This window comes from Populus nigra, chromosome 3, assembly GCF_951802175.1.
Source record: "Populus nigra chromosome 3, ddPopNigr1.1, whole genome shotgun sequence".
Lineage (NCBI taxonomy): Eukaryota > Viridiplantae > Streptophyta > Magnoliopsida > Malpighiales > Salicaceae > Populus > Populus nigra.
The window spans coordinates 4,380,478-4,396,971 of NC_084854.1; the positions used below are offsets into that span (position 1 = coordinate 4,380,478).

At 32.9% G+C, this 16,494-nt stretch overlaps 1 protein-coding gene across 2 annotated transcripts; it reads left to right on the plus strand.

The window, feature by feature from the left end:
• Window positions 1-6,645: 6,645 nt before the first annotated feature.
• On the plus strand, window positions 6,646-15,933 carry LOC133688942 (uncharacterized). 2 transcript variants are annotated; one of them, XM_062108607.1, is made up of 13 exons: window positions 6,654-7,053; window positions 8,809-8,983; window positions 9,118-9,201; window positions 9,534-9,775; window positions 9,907-10,150; window positions 10,819-10,898; window positions 11,160-11,244; window positions 11,697-11,828; window positions 11,915-12,028; window positions 12,758-12,802; window positions 13,546-13,627; window positions 15,197-15,247; window positions 15,353-15,933. In XM_062108607.1, exons 1-13 carry the CDS (start codon window positions 6,920-6,922, stop codon window positions 15,442-15,444), a joined length of 1,560 nt encoding a protein of 519 aa, XP_061964591.1. In that variant the 5' UTR covers window positions 6,654-6,919; the 3' UTR covers window positions 15,445-15,933. The 2 variants fall into 2 exon arrangements, with proteins under 2 accessions (XP_061964592.1, XP_061964591.1); XM_062108608.1 differs by lacking the exons at window positions 15,197-15,247; window positions 15,353-15,933 and adding an exon at window positions 13,733-14,770 and having other exon boundaries at window positions 6,646-7,053.
• Window positions 15,934-16,494: the final 561 nt, after the last annotated feature.

Consider the following 16,494-nt stretch of genomic DNA (forward strand, 5'->3'; position numbering starts at 1 on the left):
GTGGTAGACTGCATCCCATAGCCATATGAGGCGTCCTTGAACTGTCAAAGGAATCGCAGGATTCATGAAGTTAATTCTGCCTTATAATTGTTGGTGAGCGTTGGGTACGTGCTAGCGAGTGGGTGGTATATGTGCTATTTAAACTGTGCGTTTGACATCATTCGGTAGCCAAAACCAACCTTTTATTGTCTCTTTGAATGTATCATTGTGTTCTCTTCCACAAGTTATGGTGTGTGATAATATATGGCGGTCGGATTATCGTTAGTGATTGTTTTTTTTCTTTTTTTTTTTTCCTGTCAAATAAAGTGTACGATTATCTTCTTTGTTTTTTGTTTTTCAATTTCAATCTTTACTCTTTTTATTTCTTATTTCATTCTTATTATTTTTATAAAAGTTTTTTTTCAATTTATTTATTCAATTACAATTTTTCATTTTTTTTATTTTGGTCATTATTCTTTTGATTTGTAATTTTTTTCATTGGCCTTTTTGCTAAAAAAAATTTTGCTTTTAATTTCATCTTTCAATCAAAGTTTTGTTTATTCAATTTGACCTTCATTTTTTTAATTTTTTTTGTTAAAACTATTTTTCAATTCAATTTATCCCTCCAACATCTAATTATTTTTTTTTTATTTTCACCCTTGTTTTTTAGATCATTTTATATGATTGATTTTTTTCTAATTTTGTCTTTTGATATTTTATTTATTGGGGATTCAGCTTTATACGATCTTATCATTATGCATTAATTTTTTTTTTAATATTAGTTTTGTGATTATCTTCAATATCTTTTCTATAGGTTTATCTCAGTCTAATAATCCATGTCATAGGTTTTGCATGTTTTGTTTTAATATATGTTTTTTTGAATTGTTTTGTTCGTGTTTGATTTTTCAAGATATTATTTTTATTCATCTATAACTTTTTTATATATACAAATGATTGTTGTTCATGTTTGATTTTTCAAGATATTATTTTAATTTATCTATAGTCTAATAAAAATATTCATTTTTTAAATAATATTTCTGATATATTTGGCCTTGCGTAATATTTTTTTTATTAATGCACAATATTTAAAATCTATTTTTAATTATTGCATCTCTTTAATTTTTTTTTAATGAAAACATGCTTTATTGTAAGTATTTTTTTAAAATAAAAACCTATCATGATCTTAAAAGAAAGTTTTTAAAAAATATTAAAATATTTTCTATACGATTGAAGGAAAAAATTAATAAATGTGTTTAAATCATGTAAAAAAAACTTTTTTAAAAAAATCAATTTCATTGAATATTTCTGAGAGATTTTTTTTTATTTTTCTTATACTAGGCACATGATGATTAAAAAAGTAATTATTATCATTCCCATTAAAAACCTATAATATTATTTAAGAACCAAAGAAAACTTGAATAATAATTTTTAGAAAAATCTCTTGCAAAAAGAACCGTGGAAAAGGGCTAGGCACTTAAGCCATGAAGATGGGGCTCACATGCTAGTCCTAATAGAAAGAAAGCCACCGTGCCAGACCCTTTTCTTCTTCTTGTTTTGTTTTTGCCTGAAGGCAAACAACATGTCGTTTTCACGCAATAAGCTCTGGAATACGTTTATTTGCTAATGTTATGGCCGATCATAGTTTAGTAAAGATTTTAAGCTCGCTTCACCGCATAAGATCCTCGGAACTATGTTGTTTGATTGCTTGGATTTTTTGAAAAATTAAATTGGGGTTTTTTGGATTTAAAAAACCATTTTCAGCCAATTTTCATATAAAAAAACCTAATAAATACTCTTTTAACCTTAATGGACTAATTTTTCAATTCAAAATTCCCCTAGATTGGTTAAGAAACACAAAATTAAACAAGAAAAAATCTTTTTGGATATACATGAGCATTATACAACAATCTAAAATTTGACTTTATTCTTCACTTTTATGATCTTAACCCCGAACTTATATCTCACTTCATCATAAGCATTTCAGCTACAAAAATACAACAAAGCTCTTTTTCATCATACATAAAGAAAGGGAGAGTAGTAAAATTTATCTTTAAAGGTTTGATAAAGAGATACTCGATGTGGAAATACTCTTTAAGTTTATTGTCATAAAAGGTTTGATTAATAAAGTCCATGACTATTACTTATGAAAAAGATTGTATAATTTTTCTGAATAAAATCTTCTCAACATCAAACACACATAAGAAAATTATATAAGGATGAAAGAAGCCAGCATGATCATATACAAAAACACCCTTGTATTCATTCACAAGCAGAGTCTTTATAATACTATCGGTCTCCTAAAAGAGCATTGAAATATGTCATCAAGAGGAATATTTATGATAGTTTAACATTCATCAAGCTCATTAAAAAAAGAACATTTGTGCAGTATTTACTTTTTATAAAAAGTGACTCGAACACGAGGAACCCTAACATATTTTGTCCTTTTCATCATGATTATGGGAATGATATCGAAGAATGTCAAAAAATAATATGTAAAGATTGGTCATCAAATGTTATCTTTACTAATTTGTGAAAAAAAAAAAACAAAACCTGAGCATGAAATTAATTCCATACACTTGTGATTTATACGTGATCAAATAATAACCAAATCAGCTTTAAGAATTGTACTTCCATCTTTTGAGTTTTTTTTTCAAAAGAAAATAATATTTCTAAACGTCTCCATTAAAATCTTCATGGTGCGTCTCCATGGAAAATATTCAGTGTGAGATCCTCGTATCTCTAAATGTACTTAGGCCATGTTTGTTTTCTGAAATTCATTTTCCGGAAAACCACTTTCCAAAATTTCCTGTGTTTGTTTGCCATTAGAAAAGTTGGTCAACGGAAAACACTTTCCGGTCAACGGAAAACACTTTCTGGTCAACGGAAACACTTTTCGGTCAACGGAAAACACTTTCCAGTCAAAGAAAAATTTGGTTTGATTTCTAGGAAAGTGTTTTCCCTTTTGACTGTGTTTGTTTTCCGGAAAGTGGTTTCCGGGAAACCACTTTCCAAACTTTCTTGTGTTTGTTTGCTATTGGAAAAATTGGTCAACGGAAAACACTTTCCAGTCAAAGGAAAATTTGGCTTGGTTTTCAGGAAAGTGTTTTCCTGAAAAATTTGGGCGGAAAACACTTTCCGGAAGTTGTGAAAAATTTAAAAATGTCATTATTTGCTAATTATATCAAATTTGATCCTCAAACTTTTGATTGTTATATATAATTTGTTTTGAATATTTATTTTTTAATTTCATCTCTTAAAATTTAATTTTTATATTAATTTTGGTCTTTATTTTTATAATTGCTATTTGCTTTTTTTCTTATCATTTTTTTATTGAAATTTTTTATCTATCAAATTTGGTCCTCATTTTTTTGATTTTTACTTATTTTATTTGAAATAATTTATAAAATGTTAATTATTATTATTTTAATTTCTTCACCTTTCATTTTTTTTTAATTTTTTAGATTTGATCTCTATTATTTTGATTATTATTTATTTTATTTGAGATAATTTATGAAATTATATTTTTTTTCAATTTCATTCTTATTCAACTTTTTAATTTGTAAGATTTGTTCCTCATTATTTTAATAAACTTGAAAAAATAAAACATTAATAAGTTATTTTCCAGCTCATTTTCCATAACATAACCAAACACTGGAAAGTGTTTTCCAACTTATTTTCCATTACACTACCAAACATCGGAAAATACTTTCTCGGAATTCACTTTCCCAGAATTCACTTTCCAAAAGGAAACTACTTTACTGCAAACAAACGGGGTATATGAAAATCTTCATTTCATATCTTCAAATATCCAAACTGTCTTCATGGCGAGATCTTCATGTCTCTAAAAGGATCAAGAGTCCTTCTCTAACTCTCTAAGTTTATTTATGCTTGCACCCGTTTATTTATTTATTTATATATATTTTGGCCTGTCCTCTTTAGGACAGATCTCTCCAAATCTAAGAACTGGTTCTGTTTCCACACCCATGACTTGCTCCTTGTTAAATTATAATAGCCCTTTCCCTCTCGTCCAAAAAGGACAGCAGTTAACAATAAAAAAAGTTGCCTTGTGTTACCATGACAGCCATTTAATCTGCCACGTCAGGGATTTTACACGGTCTTAGATATGGCACAGCGCAGACCACAAGGTGACATGGTGATGGCAGGGTTGCCGTTGCACAGCTAGATTTTGCTAATGTCTTGCTGCCACTTCCTTTTTTTAATACACATGTGTGTCCGTATGTCTATCCTTTACATGTAGTAGATCCACTAGCATGTTACTTGTTGCTATTTTTTTAATTACACCTATTTTAAAATTTAATTTGGCTCTCTCTTTTTTTTAATTTCACTTTAATACGTGTGTTATACACACCTGTTCAAGCAACCTGGGCTATTTTTCACCTCGTTTTTTTTTTTTTTTATATATAGGAAGGAGTGCTAAAACTTAAAAACTAGAAATATAGAAGCATGTGAAAAAACAACCCCATTAATATCCCCTACTATTTAACATAATAGCCATTATTAGAATTTTATTATTATTTAAGATTTAAAAGGAAATCGGGCTTTCGTGGAGCCTTGAACCACCAAAACTAATTCTTTGTTGCTTAAGATTAATTATGAGAAACTACATTAATTAATCAATTTATTTCCACAGTTGATTGATTTTACTTTAAACACAAGTTGTTGGGTTATAAAAAAAATATTCATAAAATTATCTCAAATTATACTCATAAAAACTATTACATTATTAATCACGCTCTTAATCTTTGCTTCCACGTGCCCTTCAATTACTTGGTATCATATAGGGGTGATCATTTTCTGTTCGGTTCGGTTTTTATAAAAAAAAAGTAATTAAACCAAATTCTTTTTTTAAAAAAAATCGAAACCTAACCGAAACCAGGTCAAACCGACCGGTTTCAATTCAGTTCAGTTTTTTAGAACAAAAACCAGTTCAAACCGGTTTGACTCAGTTTTTCCGGTTTGACTCGGTTTTTTCAGTTTGGCTCGGTTTTTCTAGTTTGACTTGGTTTTTTTCTATTTTGATTCAATTCGGTTTGATTTTTTCAGTTTTTTGCTTATAAAACCGAAACCGAATCGAACTGGCTGGTTTTTTCAAAATTTTTATTGGTTTTTTTTTACAGTTCGGTTTTTTCGGTTATTTTTTTTATTTTCTCAGTTTAATTGGTTTTTCAGTTTTTTTACTCACTTCTAGTACTACACCAAGTAAGTGATGAGCCTGTCCCAATATAAATTGTTATATGCCTAGATGATAAAAATAAAAAGAAGTAAAAGGGAAAAAAATGCTGATGACAAAGAACATTGTTAATAAATATTTCAATATTCATAAAAATATACTCTTAAATTTTAAAAGGAGCTTTATAACACTAGTTAATTTTTTTCACATCTCATTTGCCTTTGAGAATTTAAATTCATGCACTCAACTCGACACCCTTTTTTTTACACAATAACAATTTATTACAACATATTACAATTACAAGTAATGAATCATGAAATAAGTCTAACCAAAATGTTTTAAAACTATGTTCCTTTTTAAAAATAAAATTTTCTCGACAACAATTTTAGGATTAGGACATAGTTATGGCAAGAGAGTTTGTGAGATGATGGTGAATAGCTACGAACAAAGACTTTGTGATGATAGTGAGTAGATATGAATATATATATTTTTCTATATTCTTAATTTTACATATTAATTATCAAATAAAATTTAGATATTCATGTTCTTGAAAAATCATTATTCAAGCATTATCTATGAATTAACATAAAATAAAGGAGTAATAAGTATATTCGAGATATATATGGGCCTCAATATTAATATAATAATGTATAATATTAATATCAAGGCATGAATTTATTAATATTGTGGCACATTTATATTAATATCACATGTATATAACATTTATAATTTTATTATTATTTAATATATATATATATTTAATATATATATATATATATATTTGATTTCAATTTTTAAATCGATATACATATTTTATTTACTACTTTATCAATAAAGTAACTATTAAAAAAAAATCCACAAGTTAAAATCAGTTACATGATGTTCGGGTTATATTGCCATTTCTAAAAGGACTAGTAAATAAATGGGAATTTCCATAATAATAATAATAATAACAACTCGCAAGTGTGCTTTCTTTTTCCCCCCTCGTACAACTCAAAAGTACAGTGAAACTAATACAGCCATTTAATGTATGAATGTATAACAGACCAACTCACAACCCTTCAAGCAGAGACACCCAATCACTGACCAAGGAATTAACGCATCAACATCACCATGTCAGAGATTAGACGACACGCCCCAATCACAGCCAAGCAACGTGGTCCCTCCTTGTATTCTTGTGCTGTACTAAGAAGTGTTGAAACGTCATTTATTACCTGACACTGACACCTTTATTGCATCTCACGCAATATTTATAGCGCGTGAGTACCATCATTCACCCTTTTTGACAACAATTGTTAAGCTCACTTGATTAAAGACACAGAGCTTTTATCCTCTACTTTTCACTAACTACGAGACTGATTACACGTCATTCAAGTACGAGAATGATTAAACCCTTCAATCCACCTTTCAAGTTTTCATTGGCTGTAGAGTTTGTGTTTGTGTGATAATTAGTTCAGGGAATCACGTGGCACTGAGCGTTTGGGTGTCTTAGATAAATGAAGGAGAGAGTGAATGAGTTTCAGCGACTCACTGAGCTTTAGAGAGAGAAAGCGAGCGAGTATTTTTAGAGAGAGAAAGCGAGCGAGCGCTCGAAGAGAGAGAGAGGAATTTTAATTAAAAGAGTTGTTCTGCTATATGCTTAGTTAGATACAGAGATAGATACAGAGAGAGATTTAAGAGAGAGAGAGAGAGAGAGAGAGAGAGAGAGAGAGAGAGAGAGAGGAGGGGTTTCAGAGAAAGAAAGTAGGAATGGAAGATATAGAGGAAGAAGTGGAGGAGGTGCTGGGATCGAGCTTGACGATGGAGAAAGTGGCGGCAGCAAAGCAGTTTATAGAGAATCACTATAGAGCTCAAATGAAGAATATTAAAGAGCGAAAAGAAAGGTCTCTCTCTTTACATTACTGCTACAAATTCATTGATTAGTTAATTAGATTCTGAATAAGCTTGGTGATTTAGTTGAGCAGCCGTGCTATGCCGTGCTTGATTGCTCTTATTATGAAGAAAAGTCTTGAATCTTACATTGTGCATCATTGGATGTAGTAGTTAAATTGATTTAGTGATTTGTTTTCTACTAATTGTATTTAATAAATTGGATGCCTAGGGATTTTATGTTAAGTTTTAATTAGATTAAATAGTGAATATACATTATTGGATTGTGTTATGGCTAAGCATGATTTATGTGTCTTCTTGATATCAGTTTGTTTTGTTTTGGAAATGAGAAAATGTAGGAAATGATTAAGGGAAGAAGATCTTTTCTTTTTTCTTTGGTTATTAAATATGTAGGGTGTTTTGCGAAGCTGATCTAGCAGGACTAAGATACCGATGCATCGCTATTATTCAACCCTAGTAGGTTGAAATGTACCTTTTATCAACCGAAATGGTGTAAGGTAGTCTAGTGCAGATTGTCAATGTATTTCTCCCTGGATGAATTGAGTTTCTTAGATCATCGAAAATTTTCTTCAGAGTTCACAATTTTGAAAACCCATGCAGATTGTCTAGAAGAGTCAACTCCAACATCTGAGTGGCTGCTGAAAATTGTAGTTTAGTAGTTGATGAAGAGCCTGTCCTGAAAAGAGCTGCATTTCTCTCTTGAAAAAAAAAAACAATTACCAGCAAAAATATACTTTTAAGTACAATAAACTAGGCCTCCTTTCGCAACGTTTGACATGAGACTCCTTTGCTGGATTGGTTTAAATAGGTTGTTTCAAGAAATTCCAGTAGAGTTTTTTCATACCCTACCCATTTAAAACTTGTTCATTTGTTGTTTTGTGATTGAGGCAGCCGCTGTTTTTTTTTTCCTTTTCTGGGTAATTTCTCATAATATGGATTATTTCTATCTATTCAGTGTGCATTTGATCATGACAATGAAGGGAAGTGTCTTCATTTTGTTTTTGACTACGATGTCTAAATACCTGATTTATTGAAAACCTTAGGATCTCTACCATCTGGATTTTGTTATAATAGTTCGAAATCTTTGGCATATGTATTCTGCAATTAACAGCGAACATTTTCTCCAGTTAAGTCAATTACTCTTGGCATTAAATTATATGGCTCATATACAAGGCACTTATTTTGTAATTTTACTTATTACTTTCATCTAGGATCTATTGCTTGGTGTAAGAGCTAAAGTCTCCTGCTTGCATTTATAAAGGTGCAGGTTCAAATTCCGATAGCAACAATTTTGTTGAAGATTAGGATTTCTTTCCAAATTCTTCCTCTTGAGACTGTCATGTCCTATCTGATGGACTTGCGATTTGTATGACTATCCTGACTAGGCTTCTATAGATTCTCCATTGTGGATGAATAACACTAAATCTTTTGTTTCTTCTTGTTATTTTTTCCCTGCTACCTGGAGCTTTGTTCTGTTAATGGATATACTGCAAAAGATGAGTTTCCATCATCAAGTTGTGAATGGTTGTTTCTTGAAGATGACTTACTAGATGATACAAGATTTAACTTAAGACAGATTTTAGTTATCCACTCTTTAAAACCTTAATTCTGTAAATTGACATGTTCCCATCAGTTTATCCTGAACTGGCTTGAAACCTTAATTTGATGATGCTGTTTCTCAGTCATTGACATGCTTTGTTCAAAGATATAGTTCTGGACTTTACAGTCATGATTTGCTTTCATTGCAGACGATGGGTGTTAGAAAGAAAGCTAGCTTCTTCTGACGTTCCCAAGGAGGAGCAGATGAACCTGATTAAAGACTTAGAAAGAAAAGAGACAGAGTTCATGCGACTTAAAAGGCACAAGATATGTGTTGATGATTTTGAGCTTCTGACCATCATTGGAAGGGGAGCCTTTGGTGAGGTTAGAAATGTGCATGATACATGGGCAGTGCACTGAACAATTCATCATTCATTAAATTCTCATGTTAGGCATTATATTTTGTCACCTTTTGCAGCTTTGAATATATTTGTTTCTCATGTTTTCTCAAACTACAGGTTCGATTGTGTCGGGAGAAGAAATCTGGCAATATTTATGCCATGAAAAAGTTGAAGAAATCTGAAATGCTAAAGAGAGGACAGGTGAAATGAGAACTACTATCACTGATCTATTCTGTGTCCCCAAGCCTATTCTGAGGAATGACTTGTTTCATCAGTCCCACTATTTGCACAATATACTGCCTAGTCATCACTTTTTATTGCAGCAAGGGTTGCACAGTCCCTTTTTATCTGTCTTGCCCGTGTGCATGTTTAAGTGGAGATGGCTGGTCTTTTTTATTTTTTACTCTGGTTACAATGGCTTGTTTTGGCACCTTTCTTTATGTGTTTTTCCAGAGAAATTCTGTGGTGTTATCTCATATTACTTTGTACATTGCTTCTTTAATATTCTGAAAAAATATGTTTTTGCAACATAGGTGGAACATGTTAGAGCTGAACGGAACTTGCTGGCAGAAGTTGCAAGCCACTGCATTGTCAAACTGTATTACTCATTTCAGGATGCTGAGTATCTATATCTGATTATGGAATATCTGCCTGGTGGTGATATGATGACTCTGCTGATAAGGGAGGATACCTTAACTGAAAATGTCGCTAAGTTTTACATTGCTCAAAGTATCCTTGCCATCGAGTCGATTCACAAACATAATTACATTCACAGGTTAAATATTATTCCAGCTACATCCTTAAACTAATGCTTTTGACTGGGTTTTTGTGGAGATTTTTATCACTATCAGCTTTCGTTTAAGTATTTTTCTCTTTCTTATTAAATTACTTTCGCTTTTCTTCCAGAGATATTAAACCTGATAACCTTCTTCTGGACAAAAATGGCCACATGAAGCTATCAGATTTTGGCCTGTGTAAGCCTCTTGATTGTGCAACTTTATCCGTGATCCATGAAAATAAAACAATTGATGATGAAAATATGACCGAACCAATGGATATCGATGGAGGTATTGCCGATGCGGACAACAAAAGTAGTTGGAGAAGCCCCCATGAACAGCTTCAGCATTGGCAGATGAACAGAAGGAAGTTGGTAAGGAACATACTTCTATTAATATATTTCTCGAGGTGCTGAAAAAATCATTCCACAAGCATAAATATGGGCATGCTTAAAATTTTTTGTGAAAGTATGAGTGAAGTTTTGGAGCATAATTTTTAGATGATGCAACATTTCATCCTTGTTTTTGTGAAGAGACATCTAAAGCCATTGAGAAATGTTAGAGAATTTTATCCAGATTATTCTGTCAGATATTCAAATTTGGATGCAGCATTTGTTATTTGCTTTGATCTCTAATAACTCTTCATTTCCCATTCTTGAGTGCTTTGAAGTTGTTGTGAACTTGAAAAATTTCAGAATGCATTTCACCCATTGAAGGGTCCCCTCCCCCCCCTAAAAGAAATTAAAGTCACTCTGCTTCCAGGCTCTCAAAAAATGTTAGTGGTATTGATTGTGGATTAAGAGCGCCACATGGCATCTAATGGTGCACGGACACACAAGTACATGCAAAGTAGTAACTTAATTGATACCACTACTTTTAGAAACTCTATAACTTAGAAAGGAACATAAATGCACAATATATTTTCCATCAGCAAGCCTTATTATAAGTTGTGCACTTTCTTACATCCCCATAACTGTTGAGATTTTACAATGCTTTTTTTCCCCAACCATTATGGCTAAAATCGATGTATCCTCTCCAAAAGGCATTTTCAACTGTGGGAACGCCAGATTACATTGCTCCTGAAGTTTTACTCAAGAAAGGCTATGGCATGGAGTGTGACTGGTTAGTTGACTTTATTAGTTCATTTATTTTTAAAATTCTCTTACAGTTACAAGTTGTAATTTGTTGTTGATTTTAGTTTCTATTCCTTTTTCATGGCTCATAGTCTTCTCACTTCCTATATGTTTTATAATAAGGAATGTCATAGACCTTTCTTGATGCTTACCATGAATTTAGAAAATCTTTTTTACTGTTCTTAGAAATGCATTTGGTATCAAGTTGTCTAAATGGCAGTCATTTGCTCTTTATCTCATCTCCTTTTAGGTGGTCACTAGGAGCAATACTGTATGAAATGCTTGTTGGCTACCCTCCTTTTTACTCAGATGATCCAATAACTACCTGCAGAAAGGTAACTTGTTATATGCTTCTGTTTAGTGTTTCTTTCTCAGCTTCAATTGATCTTTGTCAGCTTTCTTTTTTCTCTACTTGTAAATTTCCATGCAAACATTCATTCCAGTAAGTTCAAATTTCATCTTACAGGGCATAGCTCTTAAGCCATATATGCACTAAGCTAGAATTTTCTTTATTTTGTGTTTTAAGCACGTGTCCAAGCCACTTCTTGTTTAGCTATTCTTTAGCATTTTTGGGAGAAATATTATACTGTAATTACATCATGGTGATTGTGCCATACCAAACTGTTTTCACTTCATAGATCGTTATAAAACTGCTCCTTTGCTTTCTCTTGCGGTTTCAATCCATTCATCTTTCTTTGGATTTCTTCCCTCCTTTCACCCCTTATTCTCTTGGTGTTGTATGGATTCACTACTCTTAACTGATGGTTGGTTCATTAATTGCTTTCAGATTGTTCATTGGAGAAATCACCTTAAATTTCCAGAAGATGCAAGGTTGTCACTTGAAGCAAAGGATCTCATTTGTAGGCTCTTGTGTGATGTTGAGCATAGACTAGGTACTGGGGGAGCAAATCAAATTAAAGTAAGAAATTTGAATTATCTTAAATATTTTCCTTCATTTAAACTGTACGTTCTTCCCTTACAGCTATTATAATTTCCCTGTATCAGGCTCATCCTTGGTTCAATGATGTTGCATGGGATAAACTCTATGAGATGGAGGCAGCATTTAAACCAGAAGTCAATGGAGAACTAGACACTCGGAACTTTATGAAGTTTGATGAAGTATGAAACAGTTAGCCAATTTTTAATATTTCTTGAACAAACTGTTAATATACCAAATCATCATTGTTATGTTTTCTCTCTTCAAATCATCAAATTTTCATTAGACCCACTTCTACTCATTTAGTTCCAAACAAGAATGACTGCATATTTTAATAAATCAACAATAGTTCTGATTCATAAATATGTAGATTTATGATGTGTGTTATTATGTCATGCTGCTTTGCACAGTGATATTTGTAAACAATTTCAGGGTGCAGTGCAGTAATGCATGTAATCAAAACTTTATCCATTGATGAGATATTTATGATGAAAAAGACATTTTTTTAAATTCTGGGTTCCTCCTATTGATTCTTAGCGTTTCCTTGTATGAAATTTTGGTTACATTATAAAAAATGTTAGACAACAAATAATTTATGCAATCTGTATTCTCTTTGGCATATCTGCAAATAAACATACTTTGAAAAGTTGACAATGTAGAGGAAGAGCATGCAGGTGAGGCACCTTGTTGTTTCTTACTAAGCAAAATCTTTATAAAATAATGGAAATGAAGGTCCACTTAAGCATGACCAGAAAAGAAAAAAAAGGTCCACTAAAGTTCAATGTTGTTAGGCTTTCCTGCTGCTGCTTAGTCATAAGAGATTTCCTGATTTCCTTGTTATAATTTTGTTTATGATTATGCCTTCCATATATTTTATTATTTATGTACTAAGATTTTTCAATTTTTATCAGTCAGATCCTCCAGCAGCAGCAAGAACTAGCTCAGGCTCACGGAAGGTTTGTTTTTCATGCTGGCTAGCCCATGTAATGCATTAACCTGCACTACAGTTGGTATTATCATATCATCACCATTGAGCTGTGATAATTCCACCTGTAAACTTTACGATTGGATATCTGCATCTGCAAAGTAGATTGTTTGCTGTCCCAGCATGAAGATAAAGGGAACATTGTGCCATGAGCCCAATATCATTTAGTTGTTTGTGGAATTGACTTGAATGGCACCATGCATGCAATTATTTCCACTGATTCTTCTAAATATAGTAAAATGGAAATATTAAAGCGATTCTTGCTGTAGAATTTTCATCCCTCAATCTTTTCTTTCTGCAAATGTGCCTGGTGCCGTCTAACTTTTATTATAGGATACTTGAATGCAAAAAAAAAAAAAAAGAGATACAAATATTGCTTTCCCTCTTCTGTCACATGAGATACTTAAACGTTCAATTGTTTTCACCATAGGATGATTGATCAAGGAAAAGAAGATTTTTTTTCATTTCTTTTGGTGGTGTGTTGGATACCCCACTCTCTTTCTTTCTTTGTTCTTTTTTTGTACAGAATATGCTGGAGATAAAAAAAAATATCTACTGCCATTGAACATGGTTTTCCTATGGATTATATTGTTTCTGAAATTTCTATCTTGTTTCCCATGTGTCTTCTAACTAATGTTACCTGCCCATCCCAATATAAGATTGCAATGCGTCATCTACTTACTGTGAATTCAAAATCTATCCATTTCCATGCAGATGCTTTTGACTCCCAAAGATCTAAGTTTCGTTGGCTATACATACAAGAATTTTGATGCTGTTAAAGGACGACATCATTTCGGTGTGTAATTTGACTATGACTTGTCCATGCTATCTTATTCCTCTCTTCCATCGGTGAAAAATTTTATGCTTTGCTAGTTGAATGCAAGTACTTCTCTTTTGACAGGCATATGCAACAGTAACTTGTACACACATCCATGCACACCCACTTATCTGGGATCATTGAGGATAGGAGTATCCTTTTTATCATGTTGCCAGTGTCTCTGAACCATGATTAAATTTTATCTGAATAGCATGTAGATGATGGAATGCCAGCCTACCATCTTTATTTTGGGCTGGTGGGTGGCCTTGTATCTGAACAAAATTTGTGTCAATTTTGATTTGAATTGGTCTGTCCCTGGCCTACAGTCCCTATGCTTTCTTGCAATGGATGGGAATGCATCTTAAAATTTTAGTTTGGAATGGAAATAAATAGTCAATCCAACAATCTCGTTATGTATGTGGGAGGTATGATAGGAAGATTGGGTAGTGATGGGTCAAACAGTTCTGGATTCCATATTATTTGTGTGGTGAAAATAGAGAAGGCATAGTTGTGTGCTGTCTACAGTATCTTTGCTTTAAAGCAAAGGCACTACCTTCATATTCAGCAGCGAGGTTTTGTCATATCTGGTAATACTTGACTGGATATCACCCAATATCCGGTCAAGTACCAGCAGATGTGGTAAATTGTTCACCAGATATGTTTCTATCTGGTATAGATTGTGGGGTGTTTGAAAATGCATTTAAAATCTGTTTAGCACAATTCTTGAAAGACATTTTAAGTTAGAGGCCTTCGCAACTGAAGCAAGGTATTGTGGAATTCACCCATTGAATTAGTATATAACCCCAAGTATCCTTCCCAGGACCTGTTGACTAAAAGATATTCAGTGAGAGGTTGACTTTGTAAGCAAACAATACAAATTTTAGTGTTTTAGGACCACCTTTGAATCCATTTCTCAGCTTTAGGCACTAGCTCTTTTTATGGAGAAATCCTTGTAAGACTGTCCATTCATTGCAGATTGGTAGTTGAATGGCAGGCTCATATATCATGCATATTTGATAAAAGTCTCAGAAAATTGGTCTTCAAATGATCGTGTCCTTTTATTCTGTGCTAAATATTTCATCCTTTTCAACCAGAGGTTTTACCATTAATGTAAGTCCAAAACTGGAAAAAAAACTAAAACATGACAACCAATCTAGCAGTGATCAGAAGTGAAGTTTTCTAGGTAACGACTTGACTTTATGGGTAAATTCTGGTGAAAATGCATGAAGTGGACACCAACAGGATGCAACAAAAATGAATATTTGCTAGGAAACTAGGATGTCAAATCCAAATAAGAAACAGACTCAAATTTTCCAGGTTTGAAAACATAGTACTGCTAATATTAAAGCAGTGGAATCATAAATGAGCACATGAAAAAGAAAACGGTGAAATTGGTTTGTATGATCTTTAAAGGCTTTAGAGTTGTGTTTTGATTTCATTTGATGCACTGTCCAAGCTCTTTGGTGTTGATTTTTCAGTGCTAATGCTTGTGTACTCTCTTGAATGGGAAGAAACTAATCTTGCTTTAAACTATTTTGATGCTTGCAGATCCCAGAGGTAGTATGTCACCACAACGGCCATCCATCAATTCTATATTCAGTATTAGATCTTACTTTTTGCCTACTTTTTAGTAGTGGTTGTCCATATGACTATTGGATTTTTAGTACTCTAAAATGCATTAATCTTGATCATTAATTTCTGTAGGTGATTCTGGGGCAGATTATACTACCAAACAGCCAGCCGAAGGAACAGAGGTGGAAATGCTTGCATCATCAGGTGATCTAATGTTACCATAATAAGAAAACATGGAAAACCTGCAATGTGGATGTCAAGTATGCCTACTTCAAGTTAGTTTTTCCTCCAAAATCTGGATCTCCCATGGGTCGGCTGCCACACAACTTCCAGAATCACTGCTTTAGTGTACAGCAGTAATTGAGAAACTTATAAAGCCCGCTGGTGGGTTAACTGGCAGGACAAGTGATTATTGCCAAAAAGGCTCTGTAATAGATTTAGAGCAGAAACTGATGCCTTGGCTGCCCAGGTAGGCTGCTGTAACACTTGCCTTCTCTAGTGGCAGTTTCTGGTCAAATTTTAATTGAAAACAGACTACCAAGAAACTCAATAGCTGGTTTAATGAACCGCCCCTTATTATCGTGTTTGTGTTGTGTAAGATTTTATGCAAAAAAATGAAATATTAGCAGTGGAGAAACTGATTGAGAAGCAGCACTGAGTGGCTGAAAGATGCTGTCTTTTAGGCTTTTATTAACTACTGAGGTGTTGGATAATGGCGGCTTCTGTTCTGCATTATTATTCCGGCTTGTGTGATATAGTTTTTGAAGGTTCTAGATTAGTAATTTGAACCATCATCTGTTTTGCCTTTCCTTTTTATGGTTTAAAGTTTAAACTCTCTTTGAAATCAACACCCTTTTAATTAAATACAGAAACTACAAGTAACTATTGTTCTTTTCTGCAATTTCATTTCAATGGTGAGCTATAAAGTGGCCATCCCTCCCCGTAAATCGACATTTCATTGTTCTTGAAAGAATGTTCTTTTCATCTGTCAGCATGAACTTGCCTCCCAAGTCATGGAGGCACAAGCTAGTTCTGTTTCTCGGTGATTTCCCTCGTCTACCTAAAGCACAGAATATCTTCACCATATTCAAATTCCCTCATCAGAAACATGTTTCGCACTCCTCGCTACAAAAGTCCTGTCATTGTAGCGTAACATCCACACACACACACAAAACAATAGAAATAGAAAGTGTAAAACTGATACATGGAAAACCACTCAAATAGACACTAATGCTCTGCTGGGTCAATCTCCATGGACTCGGTGTTCTGTTTAC

What these genes read in the sequence shown, in the direction of transcription:
- LOC133688942 (XM_062108607.1), top strand. Translation starts at nt 6,920, where the DNA reads ATGGAAGATATAGAGGAAGAAGTGGAGGAGGTGCTGGGATCGAGCTTG. An exon ending in CTAGCTCAGGCTCACGGAAG is followed by an intron (nt 12,803 to 13,545) that starts GTTTGTTTTTCA and finishes ATTTCCATGCAG; the next exon opens with ATGCTTTTGACTCCCAAAGA. An exon ending in TAAAGGACGACATCATTTCG is followed by an intron (nt 13,628 to 15,196) that starts GTGTGTAATTTG and finishes TGATGCTTGCAG; the next exon opens with ATCCCAGAGGTAGTATGTCA.